This window comes from Macrobrachium nipponense, chromosome 31 (assembly GCF_015104395.2).
Source record: "Macrobrachium nipponense isolate FS-2020 chromosome 31, ASM1510439v2, whole genome shotgun sequence".
Classification (NCBI taxonomy): Eukaryota; Metazoa; Arthropoda; class Malacostraca; order Decapoda; family Palaemonidae; genus Macrobrachium; species Macrobrachium nipponense.
The window spans coordinates 26,871,426-26,890,659 of NC_061093.1; the positions used below are offsets into that span (position 1 = coordinate 26,871,426).

General features: G+C 34.8%; 1 protein-coding gene across 1 annotated transcript in view; it reads left to right on the top strand.

Moving 5' to 3' along the window:
• The first annotated feature begins 8,680 nt into the window (after window positions 1-8,680).
• Window positions 8,681-19,234, top strand: part of LOC135206710 (tyrosine-protein phosphatase non-receptor type 9-like) — a 224,650-nt gene continuing 214,096 nt past the window's right edge. The window contains exons 1-2 of the mRNA XM_064238160.1: window positions 8,681-8,765; window positions 13,827-13,861. Of these exons, the coding sequence (XP_064094230.1) occupies window positions 13,837-13,861 (25 nt within the window). The 5' untranslated portion in view covers window positions 8,681-8,765; window positions 13,827-13,836. The remainder of the gene's footprint in view (window positions 8,766-13,826; window positions 13,862-19,234) is intronic.

The window sequence follows — 19,234 nt, forward strand, 5'->3', positions numbered from 1 at the left end:
TAGTAGTTATACTTCATAAGCTAAGGTTAACAACATATTAATTCTCTCTCTCTCTCTCTCTCTCTCTCTCTCTCTCTCTCTCTCTCTCTCTCTCTCTCTCGCTACTCTCTCTCTCTCTCTCTCTCTCTCTCTCTCTCTCTCTCTCTCCAGAACCTCAATTTACTTGATTTTTGCACTGGTCAGTGACTCAGGAATCTCCTCACATGAAGGCGCGACTAATCCCGGTGAACTAATCCCGTTGTACTGATTCTTCTAATTAACAATTTCACACAACACATTCAAGGTGGATGATATTCATCAACTGGACTTGGAAAATTTAGAGTCACACCTCAAGTAGGATAATGCGAGCAACAAAAATCATTCCTGAAGAGTGTAGTGTAACATAGTCAGTAACCACTACCAGCCCAGAGAATGAAGATGAACCGGCATACAGTTGTTTCTTTGAAGTTCCTCCCATACGTCTTTGCAAGCTACTCTGGCGGAGGCTTCAGCGTGCAATCAATGGGAGGATGGGATGACTTTTTAGAATTTCCAGTATTTCTGTCACTGGACATTTCTTCTCGCTCCAGATATGTTCTTTTTTCTCTGGCGATCAGCATCTTTAAGGAGCATCCTTCATGTCCTGTGTTATGGGATAGACAGTTCACACACCCATTGTGACCTTCCGTGGTGCTCTACTGGAGGTCAGAAGGGGGAAAAGGGGAGGTCCTTGCCCTCTGGGAAGTTCTTAACGATGTCTTGACCTTGCCCGAGCCTTAATAAAAGTTGCGCTACATAATCAGAATGAACCACTGCTCTGTTGTGGATAGGTTCCCGAGAGAAATAGATGTTTATGGTAGAATCTGGGAAAGAAAATCTTCGACAGTAGTACGAGACAGATAGGCTACCAGTGAAAATTAGGAGTTATTATTTTCATAATTTAAAATAAGATAAAAGAAGCTGATAAGGTATATTTTCAGTGAATTGCCAAAATCCAACTAATAAAAGAAGTTTGATTTGCAAAGTCATGAAATGATTAAACCTAATACTGAATAAATGCAAGATACCTTACAAAAATACTAGATTTTGGGAAAAACATTAATTATTATCTAGAAGTTAATTACTCACCAATGCCATGACTATATATATGTATATTATATATATATATATATATATATATATATGTATATATATATATATATATATATATATATATATATATATATATATGTGTGTGTGTGTGTGTGTGTGTGTGTGTGTGTGTGTGTGTGTGTGTGTGTGTATGTGTGCGTAGCGAGAGAGGCGGTGTTCTGGAGTAGAGCTTTCCGAAGTATTTTTATTGAAATTTACAGCTCCTCCAGCATCAACAATTTTGGGATATTTTATTCTGTGTTCTTCTTCATTACTTCTTAAATTGAACGCAAGGAATCAGCTATTATTTTTAAATCCATTCTTTCTGCAAAGATATATTTTCTGTGTCTTATCTCTAGTCGCGTTGTTTAATTAGCTCAACTGCTGTTTTGGCGCCTTGTTTAATTAACTTCATTGCTGTTTTGATGCCTTGTTTAGTTAACTCATTGCTGTTTTGATGTCTTGTTTAGTTAAATCAAAATCCGCTTATGCAATTCGTCTTTTTCTTTTTTCACGTTTATTTAGTTTCTCCTCGAACTTGTGGTGAAAGTTGTCTAGAATCGATCTCAGAAAATAAGATTAAGGTTATGTGCATTATTTCCAGCATTAAACTATATTGAAATCCTTACTTTAGGCGTGTGGCGACTCCTGAAGGAATCTAGGCTCGCCAGTTTGGTAGAGCAGGTTCTGATGCTTCCAGTGGAAGTAAAGACTGTCTGTCTCCTCTGGGCTCAGCTGAGAAACCCAGTGACCCAGACTTGACTGAGGGTCTGTACTTCACACCTTCCCCAAGAATCTTCAAAATTAGGAGAGACGTGACAAAGTTTTATGTAAACTTTTATGTCATCAGAAACCAAAGGGGCTTATGCCCTTTTCAGTTTGGCACCACATTATATAATTCAGGTTGTGGGATGAAGGAACACCACGCTCACAACTTTTGTTGATTGATTTATGAATGCCTGTTCTAATGACCCGGCCCTAGAACCGTTAAGTCATTCAGTGCCACAACACGAATAAAGAAATTCTTATTGGAAGTAAATAAACATTAAAAAAATAGATTACTATTTAAAAAGATTAAATATCATAACAAATCCAAATTGTATCTTTAATTTATTCCATTAAATTACTGACATCAGCGTCATCATTTAAAATTTGCTCTATAGCACCTGATATTTGGTGCACACAGATTATTCTGGTAAACTTTCAGTATGCCAGACTAGAACCTAATGAAACCAAAGAATATAAAAATTGTGTTGTTTACATTAACAAACTTATCAGTGCAATCATCATAATATTATTGCTTTGTTTCCTTTTTTTTCTCTCCGTGTTTTTACCACCATCGTCAGTCATGTCTGTCCTGTGTTTTTAATGGAAAATTACCGCCTTATTATCATCTCATTTCTTGACGTTTTTAAATACTTTCACATCGCCTTCACTTTATTTCGGATTGTTTTGTTTTGGTCATTCCTATTTACATGAACATATATATTGTGGAGTTTACCACAATCATTATCAACATTTAGCGCACTAAATAAACGTTGTTTAAACAAAGCATGTATTATTCATATAATAAACAATTATCTTTGCTCTTCTGGCACTGTTAAGCTTGCACTATCTTACCAGCGTGTCAATCAGCTTTTGTCTACTTCAGTCTATTTTTTGAATTTTTTTCTGTTATGTAAACTATTCTTTATTTGACTTCGTTAAATGCTGATACTTCGTCCATTCATTCTCGTTTATCTCGTGAGATGTTTAGGCCTACGGTTCGTACATTTTTGTTTTGTTTTGCTTTTGTTTTTATCCCGTTAGATATTCATACTTTGTCCATTTATCATCTCGTTTGATGTTCATACTTCCTTAGACCTTGCATAATGCAAGTAGTCATATCCTTTTTGGAGCGTATCCTGTTGCGTCCTGCGTATCAGAGATGAACCAACGAGGAACTTGTTACTTAAGTACCCCGGAATCTATAGACAATTTTATCTGACCATTGCGCCATCTAAAAGAACGCTCTTACACAGTGGCTGATTCTTTCTTTTCTTTTCTTTTTTTTTTTTTTTTTTTTTTAATTCCCCACGAGTGGTTTCATCAGGCATAAATAACACCTTACGCAAACATTCAGGTATCAGTCAAAAGTGCTGCGTGTTTTTACAGACAGAATTTTTCATCCTGACACATAAAACATCTAGGTATTTCCGTACAGAGTAATCTGTTTATTTACTTTAACGTCTCTGGTATCTGATAAGGGGCCGATAACAGGCGCCTTTTGATAGACCACCGCTGAGATAAAAGACATCGAGTAAACAGCCCTAAGTTTCTCCGACGGATAAACAAATTTGACGCGACATTTGAATGATGCCTTTTTAGTTCCTCTTCTTTCTATGTTATTATTCGTCCGGATTTTGGCGGCATTCGAACTTTGTCTCTTAGAAACAGAAAGAAAACGAAACAAAGAGACGTGGAAACGTTCAGAATTATATATTCTGCGACGTTCAAATAATACGACGCAAAACTCCTATGATATTAATTCGACTACGTAGAATACGGTCCTTAGAAGCTGACAAAACTGGTTCTTATCTTCCCAATGGAATACAAGCAATTCTTCGTCTTCATAATAATGGGGAGTAACGACGACAAAAAATACAAAGAACAAAATCGCCAAAGATTGGTCATGGCGCGTAGAGCGTGACATCAGTGGTTTATTCTTAGACCAATAACTGAAGTCACAAATGGAAGTCTGCTGTTAGAGAAGGAAAAAAGTGATGTGGAAAGTCCTGCGTCAAAGCTTTATATATCCCCAGAATACTTCATTCTTTATAAGTCAACTAATACGTATTAGACACTTCGTGAACCTCAATGGTTCACCGTGTGTAGCAGCATTTAGTGACAACGGTAAACGGTACATAATGCATGACAAACTTAGCTTCTTTTTTAAAATAGAACAATAAGAGATTATATATAATTTTGCGGTTTGTAACGTGCGTCTCTTTTCTATAAATATGTCTTTCATAGGATGATTTGGTTTTGATATTCACCAAAATTCAGTTTAAGTTCTATGAAGTCTTTTAGTTTAAACTGTCGCTGTTACATGATTCTTCCTTAACTCAACAGCACCTATCATTTTATCACCTATTCCATTAACTGACAAGCATATATATTATATATATATATATATATATATATATATATATATATATCTATATATATATAGATATATATAATATTTAACTTTATCACTTACACAATTGTTGTGTGCATTAATACGATTACTAACAGGACCTCATTGAAAATAGATAGTATCTAGCGGAGATGTTTAAAAAAAAAAAAAAACAGTTACAAGCTTTCCTGGACTAACAGTCACCATTGTCAAGTATTCGTGAAATCTAGGAAAGATTGTGACTTTTTTTCAATACATATCTCCGCTGGATACCACCCAGATTCAATGAGGTCATGTTAGTAATACACACACACACACACACACACACACACACATATATATATATATATATATATATATATATGTATATATATATATACGGATATATATAATATATATATATATATATAGATAATATATATTAATTATATTATATAATTATAGTAAACTTTACCAGGTTTACAACATACGAAAGACCATTTCTCTTCTCATGTACTGCTGTTGATGACAAAAGACAATAAATGGCTCGTGAACCGGACAGATGCAAAGATTTAACCTCAGCTGAGGTTTCTCTGTTATCAACTTAAAAAAAAAAAGTTTTATGTCCACAAGCATTAAGTTGATCAACTCGCAGAGTTTGCGTAGAAAAAATTAAAGCACATACTTCAAGTCTCACGACAGCTAGAACTTGGATTCTAGGACGATTTATTTTTTGTTACCATAGATGTTCTTAGGTATGGCTGGTTTGTTCGTTTGTTTGTTGGGTGGATTTTACCAAGAAGGAGGCAAAACAGTGGTCAGATATTGGGAGACACAGGAGTGTAACTTTTGGCAAAAAGGAACCTTCAACTGGGTATCTCTGAAGACTGTTGTTCTCTCTCTCTCTCTCTCTCTCTCTCTCTCTCTCTCTCTCTCTCTCTCCAAATATTAATTTTGCCACTGTAAGATAACAGGTGAAATATTTCTAATTAACTGTTTGTTTTCCTACTTATCTTCTATCTCAAATACCTCTCTCTCTCTCTCTCTCTCTCTCTCTCTCTCTCTCTCTCTCTCTCTCTCTCTATTTTTAGCATTTAATATTTACTTTCTAAAAACAATCTGGTATGAGAACCAGTTACGCCTACACCTGAAACACGAGAAAGCGTGTGAGAAAATCTCTCCTCTAAGTTTGGTCAACTTCAAAAATGTGCAGAAGGGTAAATAAAATGAACAAAATTACTCTGTCCGGTCCACGACGGCTGAAAGGAGCTAAACTAACATACAAATCTTTGACCGAAAATTGCTATTTCAGGAGGGTACCTTCACACGTTCCATTTTCTTAGATGAACACTTCTTATACCAGGCGTTCAGGAATGGTCCTGGTCACAAGTGGTGCCTGCATCTTTGGTAAAAATGTACAGAATTCTTTCATACAAGTTTTCATGCCTTAGGAGTTAAACCTAAAATTAACTATCAGCATAACCACACACACACACACACACACACGCATGGACAAACGCCCATATACATTCGCACGTAGACACACACAAAGGAAGAATTAATCTTCAGAGAAGGCTTACCAACTCAAAATAACCACCCAATCACAGTGTTTTTGATTAGAAGATACTTTTGCATTCCTAAGTTTTAATATAAACTCATCTATTGTAATAATTTTATAACATTGCTCACCGACAAAGCGTGCAGAAGGGAGGGAAAATTTGTAGAAATAATACATTTACCTTCGTAGATGCGATACTGTTCTGTAAAAGAGATGCTAAATCATTTGTAAAACAGTTAGGGGTAGATACACAGCAAAATGCCTTAGATACATTTGTTCACCTACAACAGTGCTATTTCAGTATACTGAAACCTATATAAACTACTCATGGTCATCCTTCATGGATTATTTCAGATAACTCAAGAGTTTAAGAATTCTTATTTGTACAAACTTTCACGAGCGATATGTAGAAAGCAAACTTGACAATTTCTCCAACATTTCCGTGTTTTTCCTAGTTTATAAGGGAATTCCATCTGCTACTAGAGAGTTATCACCTTCATCTCTCGTTAATAAAAGACTAAGAAATAAGCTTGACTTTATTTTACTAAATATTTATAAAAATTTAAAGAATACCAGCGATTAGTATACCAAGATATAGTTAGATACTTTTCTCATAAGATCATGAGTGCTTGAATGTTCGTATATCGAGAAATGTGAACATTGCGGCTTACATATTGGTTAAGAGACTCAAAGAAATTATTGTAAAATGTCACAAATCAATTATGAGACGATGTATCAAAAAATAATCCAGAAAGTAATGATTCAATTGAAAGTTCTGCAAAAATATATGGTAAGATGAAGTTGGTGCAAGGTTTAAAAGTAAAAACACCCGAGGCAAACCCTCAGAAAGGTCGGATATATCATGTGTATATGGGCAAAATAAGTAGCTACATTCTGCTTTTAGAGAGAAGGGATTGTTATGCAACATAAGTTTATAATAGTTTAGCATAAGAATATTAAGCGTTCCATGACACATATTTGTCACATTTTCTATGATGCAGTCCATGACATATTACGAAGTATTCCAGAGTTCAGAGGTCAATATCAGGACTATAAACAACGAAGGCCTCAGTTCTGATAGAATAATGTAAAGTAAACCAAATTACACCACACTCATCATTTTGAATAAAAACCTCTCTCTTGTACCGTTTAGGATACAATTGAAACTGTTCGGCAGAGTTTTGTAGAATTAAGTGATGATACTCATGAGGTAATATCGTGCATTATAATATCGCTTGCAGTCACTTTGAGATATCGAAGTGTTACTTTACGTACAGTCAGGTAGTTTGAGGAAGTGGATTTATTATGGGTCTAGCCTACAACCCAAGCAACACTATCCGTTAAAAGATCTAGTGGGACTCGGTAAACCTGTAAGTACTGACAGATTATAACTTTAGGCTACTCGGAAATCACTACTATGGGTCTAAGAATCCCTGGGTTATAAGCGTACAAAATTTTGTCAGATGTTGAGAAAGATGCAGTGTTGTTGCAATCTTTTTTCCTTAGATTTGAACAACATTTGAGAACCTATAGTTACATGTTTGAGAGAGAATATGTAAGAACAGTTTGAATCCCATCAATATTCTTATATATATATAAAAAAAAAAACAGACTAAGAATCCACTGGAAGCAATCTGTTGTAGTCAAGAGTGATCGTGGGATTACTACTGCATGAATGGATGGGTAGATGTCTTTCTAATTGTTTTATAGAACAACTCACTTACCTAGAATTAAATTATTATAAAAGAACTGATTATATTACAATATCTTACTTAGATAATGTTTATACTGCTATAGTTGCCACGAGTTACTTATATTTGTATCCTTGCTGAAATCGAGTATTTTACCAAATAGTAGGTGGTAATATCGGCCTTGGAGATGAAAAAATAACTTTTGAATGATTTTATTTTTTTTTTTTTTTGCACTACTGCTTTAATAGGGTTCAAAGCATTCAAAATTGTTGTGACCGCCCGTGGCCATGAAGGTTGAGCGGCCAAATAAGGGCTTTAACTCACTACCGATCTTATGTATAATTTTGTATGATTGCAAATCGCTTTTGACTGCTTCCCCACCACGTGTTATTGTGTAGTACATGCGGTGAGTTGTCTAATTACTTTGAATAAATGTGATGTTGCTTCATCAATATATATATATATATATATATATATATATATATCTATATATATATATATATATATATCACACACACACACGCACACACAAACACACACACACACACACACACACACACACACACACACACACATATATATATATATATATATATATATATATATATATATATATATATATATATATGTGTGTGTGTGTGTGTGTGTGTGTGTGTGTGTGTGTGTGTACATATAATTATATATAATATATACAATCTCCAAGGAGCTATATCCAGTAATTCGGGATGCTTCAAGAAAAAGAAAAGTCAGTACCACCCACAGAATATTATATGCATATTCTAGGAGAGAAGATACCGTACAAGTAACTGAATGAAAGATAACACGTTGGTTGAGTTTAATTTATTTTCAGTGATAGCGCACGGCGGTGCCCCAGACTCCAGACTATCCAGTCTGCAATCAACATGGATAGTTACAGCCATGACCAACAGATGGTGCTTGCGGCTTTGCCAAAATGCTAAATCTTCGGCGGGAATTGATTACGTATTTTGACACGATCCCTGCTAGTAAAGTCATATACGGTAAATTTATTTGTATATTTCTGTACTTTGAAATGCCATAATTTAAAAAATTAGAATAAAAGTTTTAGGCGTATTCGTTGCCTTTATTTTTCATGGCGTCGGCTTCCTTTACAGCTTCTTTAGGGTCGTTCTCTAAGAATCGTCTCACTTAACAGCTCAGTGTAATGGCGATGCTCAGCTGTTAGGTGAACTTCCTCTCATAGACAGGATGTACCAAAATGGCAGCAAATCTTTACCCTGAGGAAGAATTGGTAAGTTAAAAGCTACACCTAATGTCTATGGTCTGGTCAGCTTCACGGTCAGCGCTGACAGTCCGGTGGAAATGTTGTGAAAATTCGTTCCATGGCCGCGACCTGAGATCTCTTCGCGGACGCTTGACTTATTCCGCTGATTTCACCTGGAAATCCTGAGAGTATTTCGCATTTTCCTATGATTATAGTCGTCCACGGAAAGATTTTTATTTCTCACTCGTACTTTATAGGTAATTGCACTCTGGGTGAAGTTATAACGTGCATTTTTAAGTGTTCTCCCTGGACTAATGTCACTCGACTCCAGCTGTTGCTTGGTGATGGTGATGACGACCCATGCAAAGTCGTACAAACTGTTGAACGACCACGAATAATTCGACCTAACTTCTGACCGTCTTTGTTATGTTGTGATGCTTGTTCGTTCTCACGTGCTGTTCCTCGCTTTGTGGAAAGAATGCTTGAATTATCGTTGACTTTGCGGCGGCATTCGCCCTTGAACATCAGGAGGAGGTTTTGTTGCCAAGCTGAAGGCATTCGTTAGGAGATTCCTTTGCAAAATGCGTTGTTTTGCAACAACCTGTAGAAGGCGATGGAGGAGGAGGATGTGATAGATGCTTTCACATGTTGGATGAATTAATTTTACCTCGTTTAATCGGAGTATCTGCTTGAAGGTGGTAGAAATTCGTTGCATTGATGTTAGGCTTAGTCGACCTCCAGGTTTACCTAGTGTGGGTCAGGCAATATTGTTTAAATTGGGCTAATGTCCTCGGTGTTATTACTTGCATGAAATTATTTCTTAAAACTTGTAGTATATGGAAATTCAAATGCTCTTATGCTCTAGATTCGTGTTTGCATCAAAATATTTAGTAGTTAAAATTTAAATTTAATCATATTGGCTTGCTGCTTCTGGAGGTCCCTGTAGGCATAGAACATTGGGTATTTAGGCCACCCTCATTGGCAATATACTATACAAGCTGGACATGCCATGTACTTGCCTATGACAAAGGTATTTCAAGACCTTATTGGGTTAGGCGCATTTGAAGCTAACATATAGCCTAGGTAATGCTTGGGAGACCCAATGCTTGTTTTACAGCAAACTGCATAGTAGATAAAACTATTGTAGGGTTATTCTAGTCAGAAGACTTTGTGATGCAATAATTCTCCAGTGTCAAGCTAGCCAGTTCTGATAGGTTATTTAGGCAATACAAACTTGACCAACATGAAGTTTATCAGTTAAAACCACCTGTTATAATGCTGTCCCATTTATATTTGTAGCTTACCCTTGTGTAGCCCTAAAGATTTTAAATGCCCTTATGAAGCCCTAAAGATTTTAAACAGTTATGCTGCATTAGTAAATTATATCATGCCAGTGCACTGGAACCTTATTCACCAGTAGCCAGCATTATTCAGAGTAAATGCTTTGTGTATCTAGGGTTATGATATAGTACGGTACTTTTTCTCTTTTAGCATTGTATGTGAGCAACTGTACTGTATATGTATCCATTTTCTAGACATTATGTTAATTTTGGTTTTGCTTTGTCTACACAGTTGTCTGACATTTGCCTAATAATGTGTACTAACCCTGACCTTTAGACATTGCATTGGTATTCTTAGAAGTTGAAAGAAGCAAGTAACATGGTGTATGACTGCCAAATGCCCATTGATTTGATGACAGAGTTGAACTTACCCATACCAGGACTTGTCATTACACTTTTTCAGTGTAAAATGGTAGCTGCATTTAATTACCCGGAACTGGAACTTCAGTTGAAATTGTATACTTTGTGGATGACATTAGATGTCAAATGAAGAACAAACACTAGTGGTAAGGTTCTTGCTTTAGTAACCTTTGCTCAACAAGGCAAGTGTACTCAGTTCTGTAATATTCTGACTGACTTCCTGTGCAAATTGTTTGCTAATTGGTTTATTGATGTACTGGGAGTTGGGAATGAGGAAGGGGTAATGCTTGTATTTCTATGGTGTGTTTGGAGGGAAGTCCATATTTTGAACTGCCTCCCAAGGGGAAGTAAAGTGAAATGCTTGGTAAGAAAAGTTTTTCAAGTTCTACAAACTAATCTTCAAATAGACCAAGATTGAGGGAGTTATACAGAATTGTCATTAATAAAGAATGAGAGATATTTTGATGATAAAAAACGGGCAAACTGAAAACCGGCTTTAAATCAGATTGACAGTAAACACGTCTTATCTTAAAGGCGGTAGGAATATAACTGGTAGGTCACAGGATGCCGAGGGCATTCTGGGTATACGTGCCCCGTGACCTGGTATAGATGCCAATAGTCCCTGGATCTCACAAATGTAATTTTAATTCTACCGGTTTCCAGCTTGGCGCTAGTAAATCCTAATGTTAAGACCTCAGGTTTGTTAGTTATGAAAAATACAAATTAGTTACAAATTTGGTATATTACTGGTAATTGAGAGAGAAAGAGAGAGAGAACTGTTATGTACTTAAGATTTTGAGATAGAATGGGAATTTACTGCAGGCCTGTCATGTCCATACATAATGTGATGCTGCAGTTTCTAAAACAGCCTAGGTAGGCCAGGACTATCTTTTCTTGTTAATATATTTTTGTAATAACTTTAGGTACTATGCAAGAGATTTTAGAAATACGTATGAGCAATGTAAGAAGATTTTTGTGACTTTGGTGGGGAAAATGGGAGGTAGCCTAATTTGCAGTGCAGTTAGACATTTGCTAAATTATGAATTTTTGACAAAACATAGCCTACCCAGTGAAGCCCTCAAGTTTGACATTTAGCTTTAGCTGGCAGTATTCATAAATGTATTTCAAATAAAACTTGTTTAAAGCTCATTATTTTTTTTACTGAAAAGGCATATTGTTTTTATGTCTGGAGATACTGCAGATATTAATGAATTCACAGGGCTCTTTATATACATTGGTAGACCCCACTTTGAAGTTATGTAAATGTCATGGCTTGAAATTCTGATGACTGTAAATAATGTCTGTAGAAAATTTTTGGTTAACTTCAACATGTTAATTTTTGTTATTTAGTTTTTAACATATTTTAAATTCCGTGAGAAATTATTATACCATGAAAAATAGCCAATCAACAAGCAATAAAAAAATTCCATCCCCTTAAGCAGTCAGTGTATGATTAATTCTAGACATGCAATTTGCTGTTTGAATAATTTTAGGCATGCAGTATGCTGTTTGAAGATTTTTGCAGTTATCATTTGTTTAGAATTCATGCTGTGGGAGCTGTGTCAGCCATCGCAATTAATTTTTAACAGGTCTTGAATACTATTGCAAGGAGTAGTCCAGTCATGTTAATTCTTTTAAATTATTGGTATGTGTACTGGTATACTTGTGTTACTACAAAATGCAAGCAAGTACCAATTATAGAGTCTAGTATAGTAATTGGACTAAATGGTATCAAGATTAATATTGTTGGCACGTTTTTAGTATATGAACTGTAATATCTTGGGTGACTGTTTATGAAAACCAGTGGTTGGTTGTACTTCTTGTATGTCAATACATACATATTTATGTATGATGTTTCCACTTGTGTTTTGTTGGTTTGTATAGCCTTCATGAATTGTTCAAAGAGTGTAGTGACTTGGCAGGAGTACTTTTTTTATTGCACAATGTATTGTGTTTATATTGTTTTTTATCAGCATTATTGTTTGCTGTTTATTAATAAGGTTTTGCTTCAAGAGTTGGTGGCATTAGAAAAAACTAGACAACACTCTTTGCCGTTTCAGTCTCATACAGTTTAGTGAAGGATAAACCTTCTTTTGTAGATAATCTTTCTCAAACTCATTGCCACTTTATATTACAATCACAAAAGCTGTACCAGATGCACATTAATTCTTGGACATATACTGGACCATTTACCTAAAGTAGTAGTAGTATATGTAGCATACTCATTTTGGGTGTGTTAAGACCCTTTTGTCGTCTAGCTCTTGCTGTTCTTATCTAAGTCAGCTTATCCTTGGTCATCCATAGATGTCTTTATTGTTGAGTCTTTTAATCAAGATTTGATGCAAGAAATTTAATGTATGGTAGCCTTTCTTCCACAACATTTCATGTAGCTTATTCCTCATTCTGTGTACTTATTGAAACTCTGCAGACGAATGATTTTAACAGCCTTGGTTTTTTTTTTTTTTCAAGGGGTCTTTACAGGTCTTATATCAAATATGAGTTTGTCAATTCTACAACTCTTACCCTATTATCTCTGCAGTATGGTTATTATTATTTGTGACATTTTTACACATACTCTGTCAGCAATATTATTATTATTATTAGTATTTTTAGGTAAATTAATTTATTTTTCTAATTGGTAGATGTCACTGCTATGCTTGGTTATAGAAGATTCTGAAAAGAATGACCGTAATAAGAAAATCGAAAAATGGTAATAGTGATATCCCATTCACTGTAATATATATAACAGTTGCCTTTTTAGTATATCAGAAAAATGAATAAAAAAACAAATTTCCAGGAACCAAACTTGAATTAGTGGAATGCAGATAAACCTTTAATTTTGTAATTACTCCATTGTATACTATATGGGGTTATTTACTTGATGGTTACCATATGTAGACTGTGCAGTTACTGCTTTATCAAGGTAGATTACCATAAATCTTCACCAAGCCTACCATAATTTTTACATTGCTTTTTGCTGAATTTTTAAATAGAGGATTTTAAAATTAGAAGATAGAAAATTGTAGTGTTGTACTATCTTGTATTACGTATTGCCTTTGGTGTCATTGGTATTATTTTGCACAATTTACTGGTATTTTGTAGTGACAGTAGCTCTTTCTGTCTTATAATTTATAAAAACCTGAAGTTAAGGACTGTATGATAGGTCATATTGTGTTTTAAGTAAGAATTCTTCTGTAACCTTTTTATAGTACGTAGTTTGTAAATTTTTGGCATAATATTGGCTCAATGATTCACATTTCTTTGTTTTGATGAGACTTTAAGATTAATTTCATATGGTATTTAGTTCAAAAGCTCTGCTGAAAGATTGATACTTTCAAAATAAGTCATGACACGTATTTAAGCCAAGTGTATTTTATTCATTCCACAGGCCTGGTGAAATGCAAAAAGGTGTTCCTACACAATGTATGTATAAGCTATAAGAATCCCCTCTAAGACTTTGAAAGCTTTATGCAGCTTCCTTTAATAAACTGTTATTTGCAGAACTTGAGGGAACTAATGGTTCACTCTATTCTTGTGTTTCCTTTTTTTTGTACAGATACGTCAACTTGTGGACAGTGGTTGTAAGAAATGGCTTCATAAATTAAAATTAGCATGAATATTTGCCACACCTTTAGGGCTTCTGCACTCTTAGTTTTTATTTTGTCCATTTGTAAGTCTGTTTTGCATATACATGTGGGATAATTTGTAAGAATCTAAAAGATGATTACAATTTCACTGGCTTTGTGGGAAAAGAAGCTTATGGTGCCTGCATGTGGAATCTGGATGCAATGGATGGTCCAAGACCAGATCCAGTGGATATCCATTGATTCACAAAGATTAGTAACTTGGAGTTCATTAAAAGGATGTCCTGATAATGAATTTAAGTACAAAATGCTGATAAACCTGAGTTCATTATAAGGATGCCCTGATGATGAGTCCAGCTACAAAATGTTAATGAATTTTCAATTGCAGTTGTAATATTTAAAACAAAATTAGGTGATAGACCAGTTGATTTCCAGTTGTTGATTCTGGTATTGAAAAATAATAGTACTGGGTAACTGAAAAGCAGTTGGCTACACTAATGTAAGCTGGCGGTCTATGTGGACACAGTGTGATTATGGGATGGAGGGGTGGATGCCGGTTGGTTGTGCTGTGAAAGGATCGTTCAGTTTCCTTTTAACTTTCCCAAGAGAATGATAATGTTACTTTGCAGTACCATACAGTTTGTTTGTATGCTTTTATATATCTGAATGATGATTATGAAATGATAACATATACAGTACTATTTGGTGGTTTAGTTGGACAGAGCATTCCAGATGGTACAAGACAGGGCTTCAGTACATATGCTGTACATATGCATTATGATTTTTACCTGTAAATAGCTATACAGGGGTAAAGTGAATAGACTGTCATTAGAGGTAGCAGTCAACAAGGAAATCTATCAAGTGATGATTCCAAACACTTATACTGCTAGTCATTTGTACATCTTTCTTTTGAGGGCTGTTTCACTTAAATGTCCACCATTTATGAAGGAAGAGCTTTATCCCTTAGAAATAGTAGCTCTGATTCTTGTAAAGGGTGTCCTGAAGATGTTTTTTCTGCTTTCTGGAGGTGCTAATAGGCTAGGTTTCATTCTCAGTTTTATAACAGCTTTGCTTTCATATTTTTTCCTAGTATGAAAAGTTAGAAGGGATGGAGTTTGATAGTGACTGATGTAAGAGAACTGTCAGTTTTGAGGTAAAGAGATATAGTAGTTTTATTGATTCATTGATGGAGATGTGTTGTTTTATGTTTTCTTTAGCAGAAAAACTGGTGTAATTGTATATTTTCTCTACTAGAGAAACTATAAGATGATGAGACTGAATATTGATGAATCTTTTATGAGTAACATTTATGATAGAAAGTGGGTAGATAGATATACTTGAGTGTGTTAGTACTGGAAGGAGATTTGTTTCTATTTAAGTCAATGCAAAAAACCCTATTCGAGATTGAATATGTTATGAACAGAGTTTTGTGGCCCTGACTTGAAGGTGAAATTGTGGATACACTAGCAATCCAGATGTTTTTTCACTCTAGTGACCACTTGGAAGTAAATGAGGTATACTTTGTAAAAACTGAAGAAATACTGTTCTAATAGGATATGGGGTCAGAAATGCTAAGTTGTAGTGGTGGAAGATTTTAATTTTGTAGATGTGAAGGAAGAGAGATGAAATTTTTGGAATAATAGTATGGAAATGAGAGGAGAAAAGTTAAACAAATTTTGTTTAAGACAGGCATTCGTTGTGAGTAACAGTGCTTCAAGACAATGAAAAGCAGATAAGCTTGACCTTGTGATCTTAATTGTTGATGAAGGAAAGGAAAAGGAAGATAATTGGGATGCAAAATTAAAAGGAAAAAATTTTTTTTGCTGTGTAAGAAGGTAACAGACAGAAGTGACTAAGTGTAACTGCCAGTTGGTAGAAGGGTGGGAAAATAATTGTCTTTATCATCAGTTTGATGTCATTTAATGCTCCTTTGGGGTTAGACTTATGGGCTTTCCTACGGGTTTTCATCCTGCTACAGCACTTCCAGTGCGATGAAAAAAAATTTATATGTAATCCTATTGGGAAATTGGACACACTAATTTAATAGTTATATAATGGTTATATATAATGGTCCAGGTTTTGTATGTAGAAAATTAGTTCAATACTATTAATAATCAAATATATTTGTGTAAATGCCCAAATTCCAGTTGGCAGTAAATAACAAGTATTGGACACAATTCTCTCAAAAATTCTGTCTGAATCTGTAAAATTTTAAATTTATTACGGATAGAATTTATTTGAAGCAGTAATTTGGTACATAAAGTCGTATATGCTTAAATTATTTTTTGTAACTGGGTTACTCCTGGTTAGCAATTTTGCGATAGTATTCCCTTGCTGATTACCTCATCCATATTGACAAAGTACTCCAGGTCTTTAGCTAAAGGTTAACTGCTCCTTAAAATTGCCATCTTTGTCTTTAAAGGCTGTGACACTTCATTTTACTTTGTGATCAAAATTTTTCAGACTTACACTACCATTATTTTTGCTTTGCAACCAGATTATTATTGTACTTTCCTGTTCTGTTTATTCTTGTTTCCAAAATATATCTGTTTTTTCATTGATAGGTCAGTGCCCTATTAGGAGAAAAGTTTACTCTCGTCATGCATTAATAGACAAATATCAGTATTAGAATGAGGCTCTAAACAAATTTGGAAACCTGGTTGTGTGCAAAAATGGAAAGTGTATTTAAATGAGAATAGTAGTTTTACATTTCGTCTGTATTAGTACTATATCTTTTTTATTGGAAATTACGATGAATGTACCTACTAATATTTTTCACATTTACAATTTTACAAAATATAATGAATGGTCAAATATTCTTTATAGTATTTCATATTGGGAAGAAGTATAACCTCCCCTATTATACTTGATAGTCATGAATTTTTCGAACTACTTTTAGTAGTATTGATATTGCAATTCATGAGGACAGTGAAAAAATTGTTTTTAGGCCATAATGCGTGTGGGAACTGTGATTTTTTATTTATACATTTATACAGAGGATATAATGATTTGACTAATTATGTGTTTGTCAATGGAAAATTGCATATGAGAACAGAAATTTACAATAAGTTAGTGTAAATCTTTTTTTTATCAAAATTGAGCCTTTGCAAAAGTAGTAGTCTTATTTGAATACTCAGTATAGTGTTGCCCTTTGTTGTGTGCTTTTCCAGGAATTTGATATCTGATAATACTGATTAGTCATATTACTAAAGGAATTCATTTTGTGTATTGTGAGCCTATCAGACTTGTCAGGAAGGCAACTCTTCTTTCCCACTGTTATCCCTACATTAAGGAAGACAACTACTAGTATCTAAATAGTTTGGAATAAGAATGTGCTAAACTACTAGTTGCAACAGTCATTGTGTACTGTGCGTGCCAGGAGGTGGTGGCCATTGCAAGAAATTGCACTTGCCTGCAGTATTTAATTTTCTCATATAAAAAAAAGAGGGCAATGTAATTTCATGACTAATTAGAGGGGCTTTCTTAGTAAGAAGTCTTGTTACCTTTTCATGATCCATAAGAGGTGCATGTGCTTTGCTTGTATCATTAGTGTTATTCATGTTTTTTTCAAAATTAATTAGGATTTTTTATTTGTTGAAATGTTTTCAGCCATGATTGTGCATCACATGGCATGAGATACTTATTTCTTGGATCTTGTTGTATGATTGCTTTTGCACTTTTGTATTTATGATAGAGTAATTGATTTTACAGTGAATGTTGTCACCTTCCCACTGTTTAGCAAGTGTATGCCATATGCATTCTCTTCATTTTTTTATATGCCATATTTTTAATGCTAGGGGAACCCTCACTGCTAGCACTAGCAATCCTATTAATATAGGAAGACAAGTGTACCTTGTATAACATTGTAAAGACATCTTATTGCAAGTTTAAGCCTTGACATTGACAAACAGGAATGATGCTGTGTCTGCATGAAGGCACATTATGTAATCTGCTTATTTTTTAGGTTGGACAAAGACTGGACAGTGTGAAATAACAGACTGTTCAGATTTTGGTGAAAGACAGGTTAGTATATACAATTACTATCCATTTCAGACCTGATGTGACATCATTTTTCGGGAATATCTTGAAGCCCTTTTAGTCAGACAGTGATGACGTTTTAACACTTTATAACACCCCGCTGTAGTTTTTAATGTTGTAGGAGTTAGTCAAATTTAAGTTGTATTCAGTCAGAACACAAACACATGAGCTCAGGTTCAGATAAGTCGACTTACCTCCCTCCCCGTCATCAGTTCCCTCCTTTTCCCACCAACAAGCTCCCACCATCCCCCTTGCAAACCCATTCTTCTATCACAGCTCTATCTCCTCCCACTCATCCTCTTCCCCCTCCAATTCTCCCATCCCTTTCTCTCTCTCTCTAGATTGCATACAGGGAGATTTAAAATCATACATATAGTTATTCTATTGTAATTTAGTGTAATAGTTTAAGAATAGAAATGTTGGATGTACTAGTAATGAATCGATAGTTAATGGACATGACTGTTTTTGCTCAGTTGGCAGTTTTGAATAGTACAGTATTTGAGCAGTCTACTATAAATGTTCACTGATATACTATCTCAGAAAGTGGTTTGTCGCTGGGTACTGATGGTTTGCTACACACACACTGCCCATGGCCAATTTGCTTAGAGGTGCAAATGGGTGTAAACATGTAATTGCACTCCGATTTTTAAATATGTTCAACCAAGAGAGGAAAGCTGGTGCACTGAAAATAAGTCTTAGCAGGTAATTATTAACCATAACACTTTTAATGTTTACGTATAGCTTTATGCAACAAATTTCACATCAATGACAATTTTTAGTGAAATTGTGTAGTGATATTAATATCATGATAACTTTCATCAAACTCAATTGTTCCTAAGTAATTGGTTTTTGCTCTTAATCTTCTTTGTATTCGGGAAGGTGCCATTCAGCAAGCCATGAACTTTGAGGAGGATTATTGGTCCTCTTGACAGTATCCGTGAGAGTGTGGAACCCATCATTATTGCTTCTGACTGCGACCATGGGATGAGCTATTCCTCGACATCGATGATGATTAAAATTAAATATATGAATTCTTGTCTGTATCATTATCTATTAATTCTATAACTAATATTAATTATTTTGCAATTTTACAGACACCATCTAATTGTCGAATAATTACGCCCATTGCCCAATCTATCTCTTCACATTATATGAACAATCGAACAACAGTTAC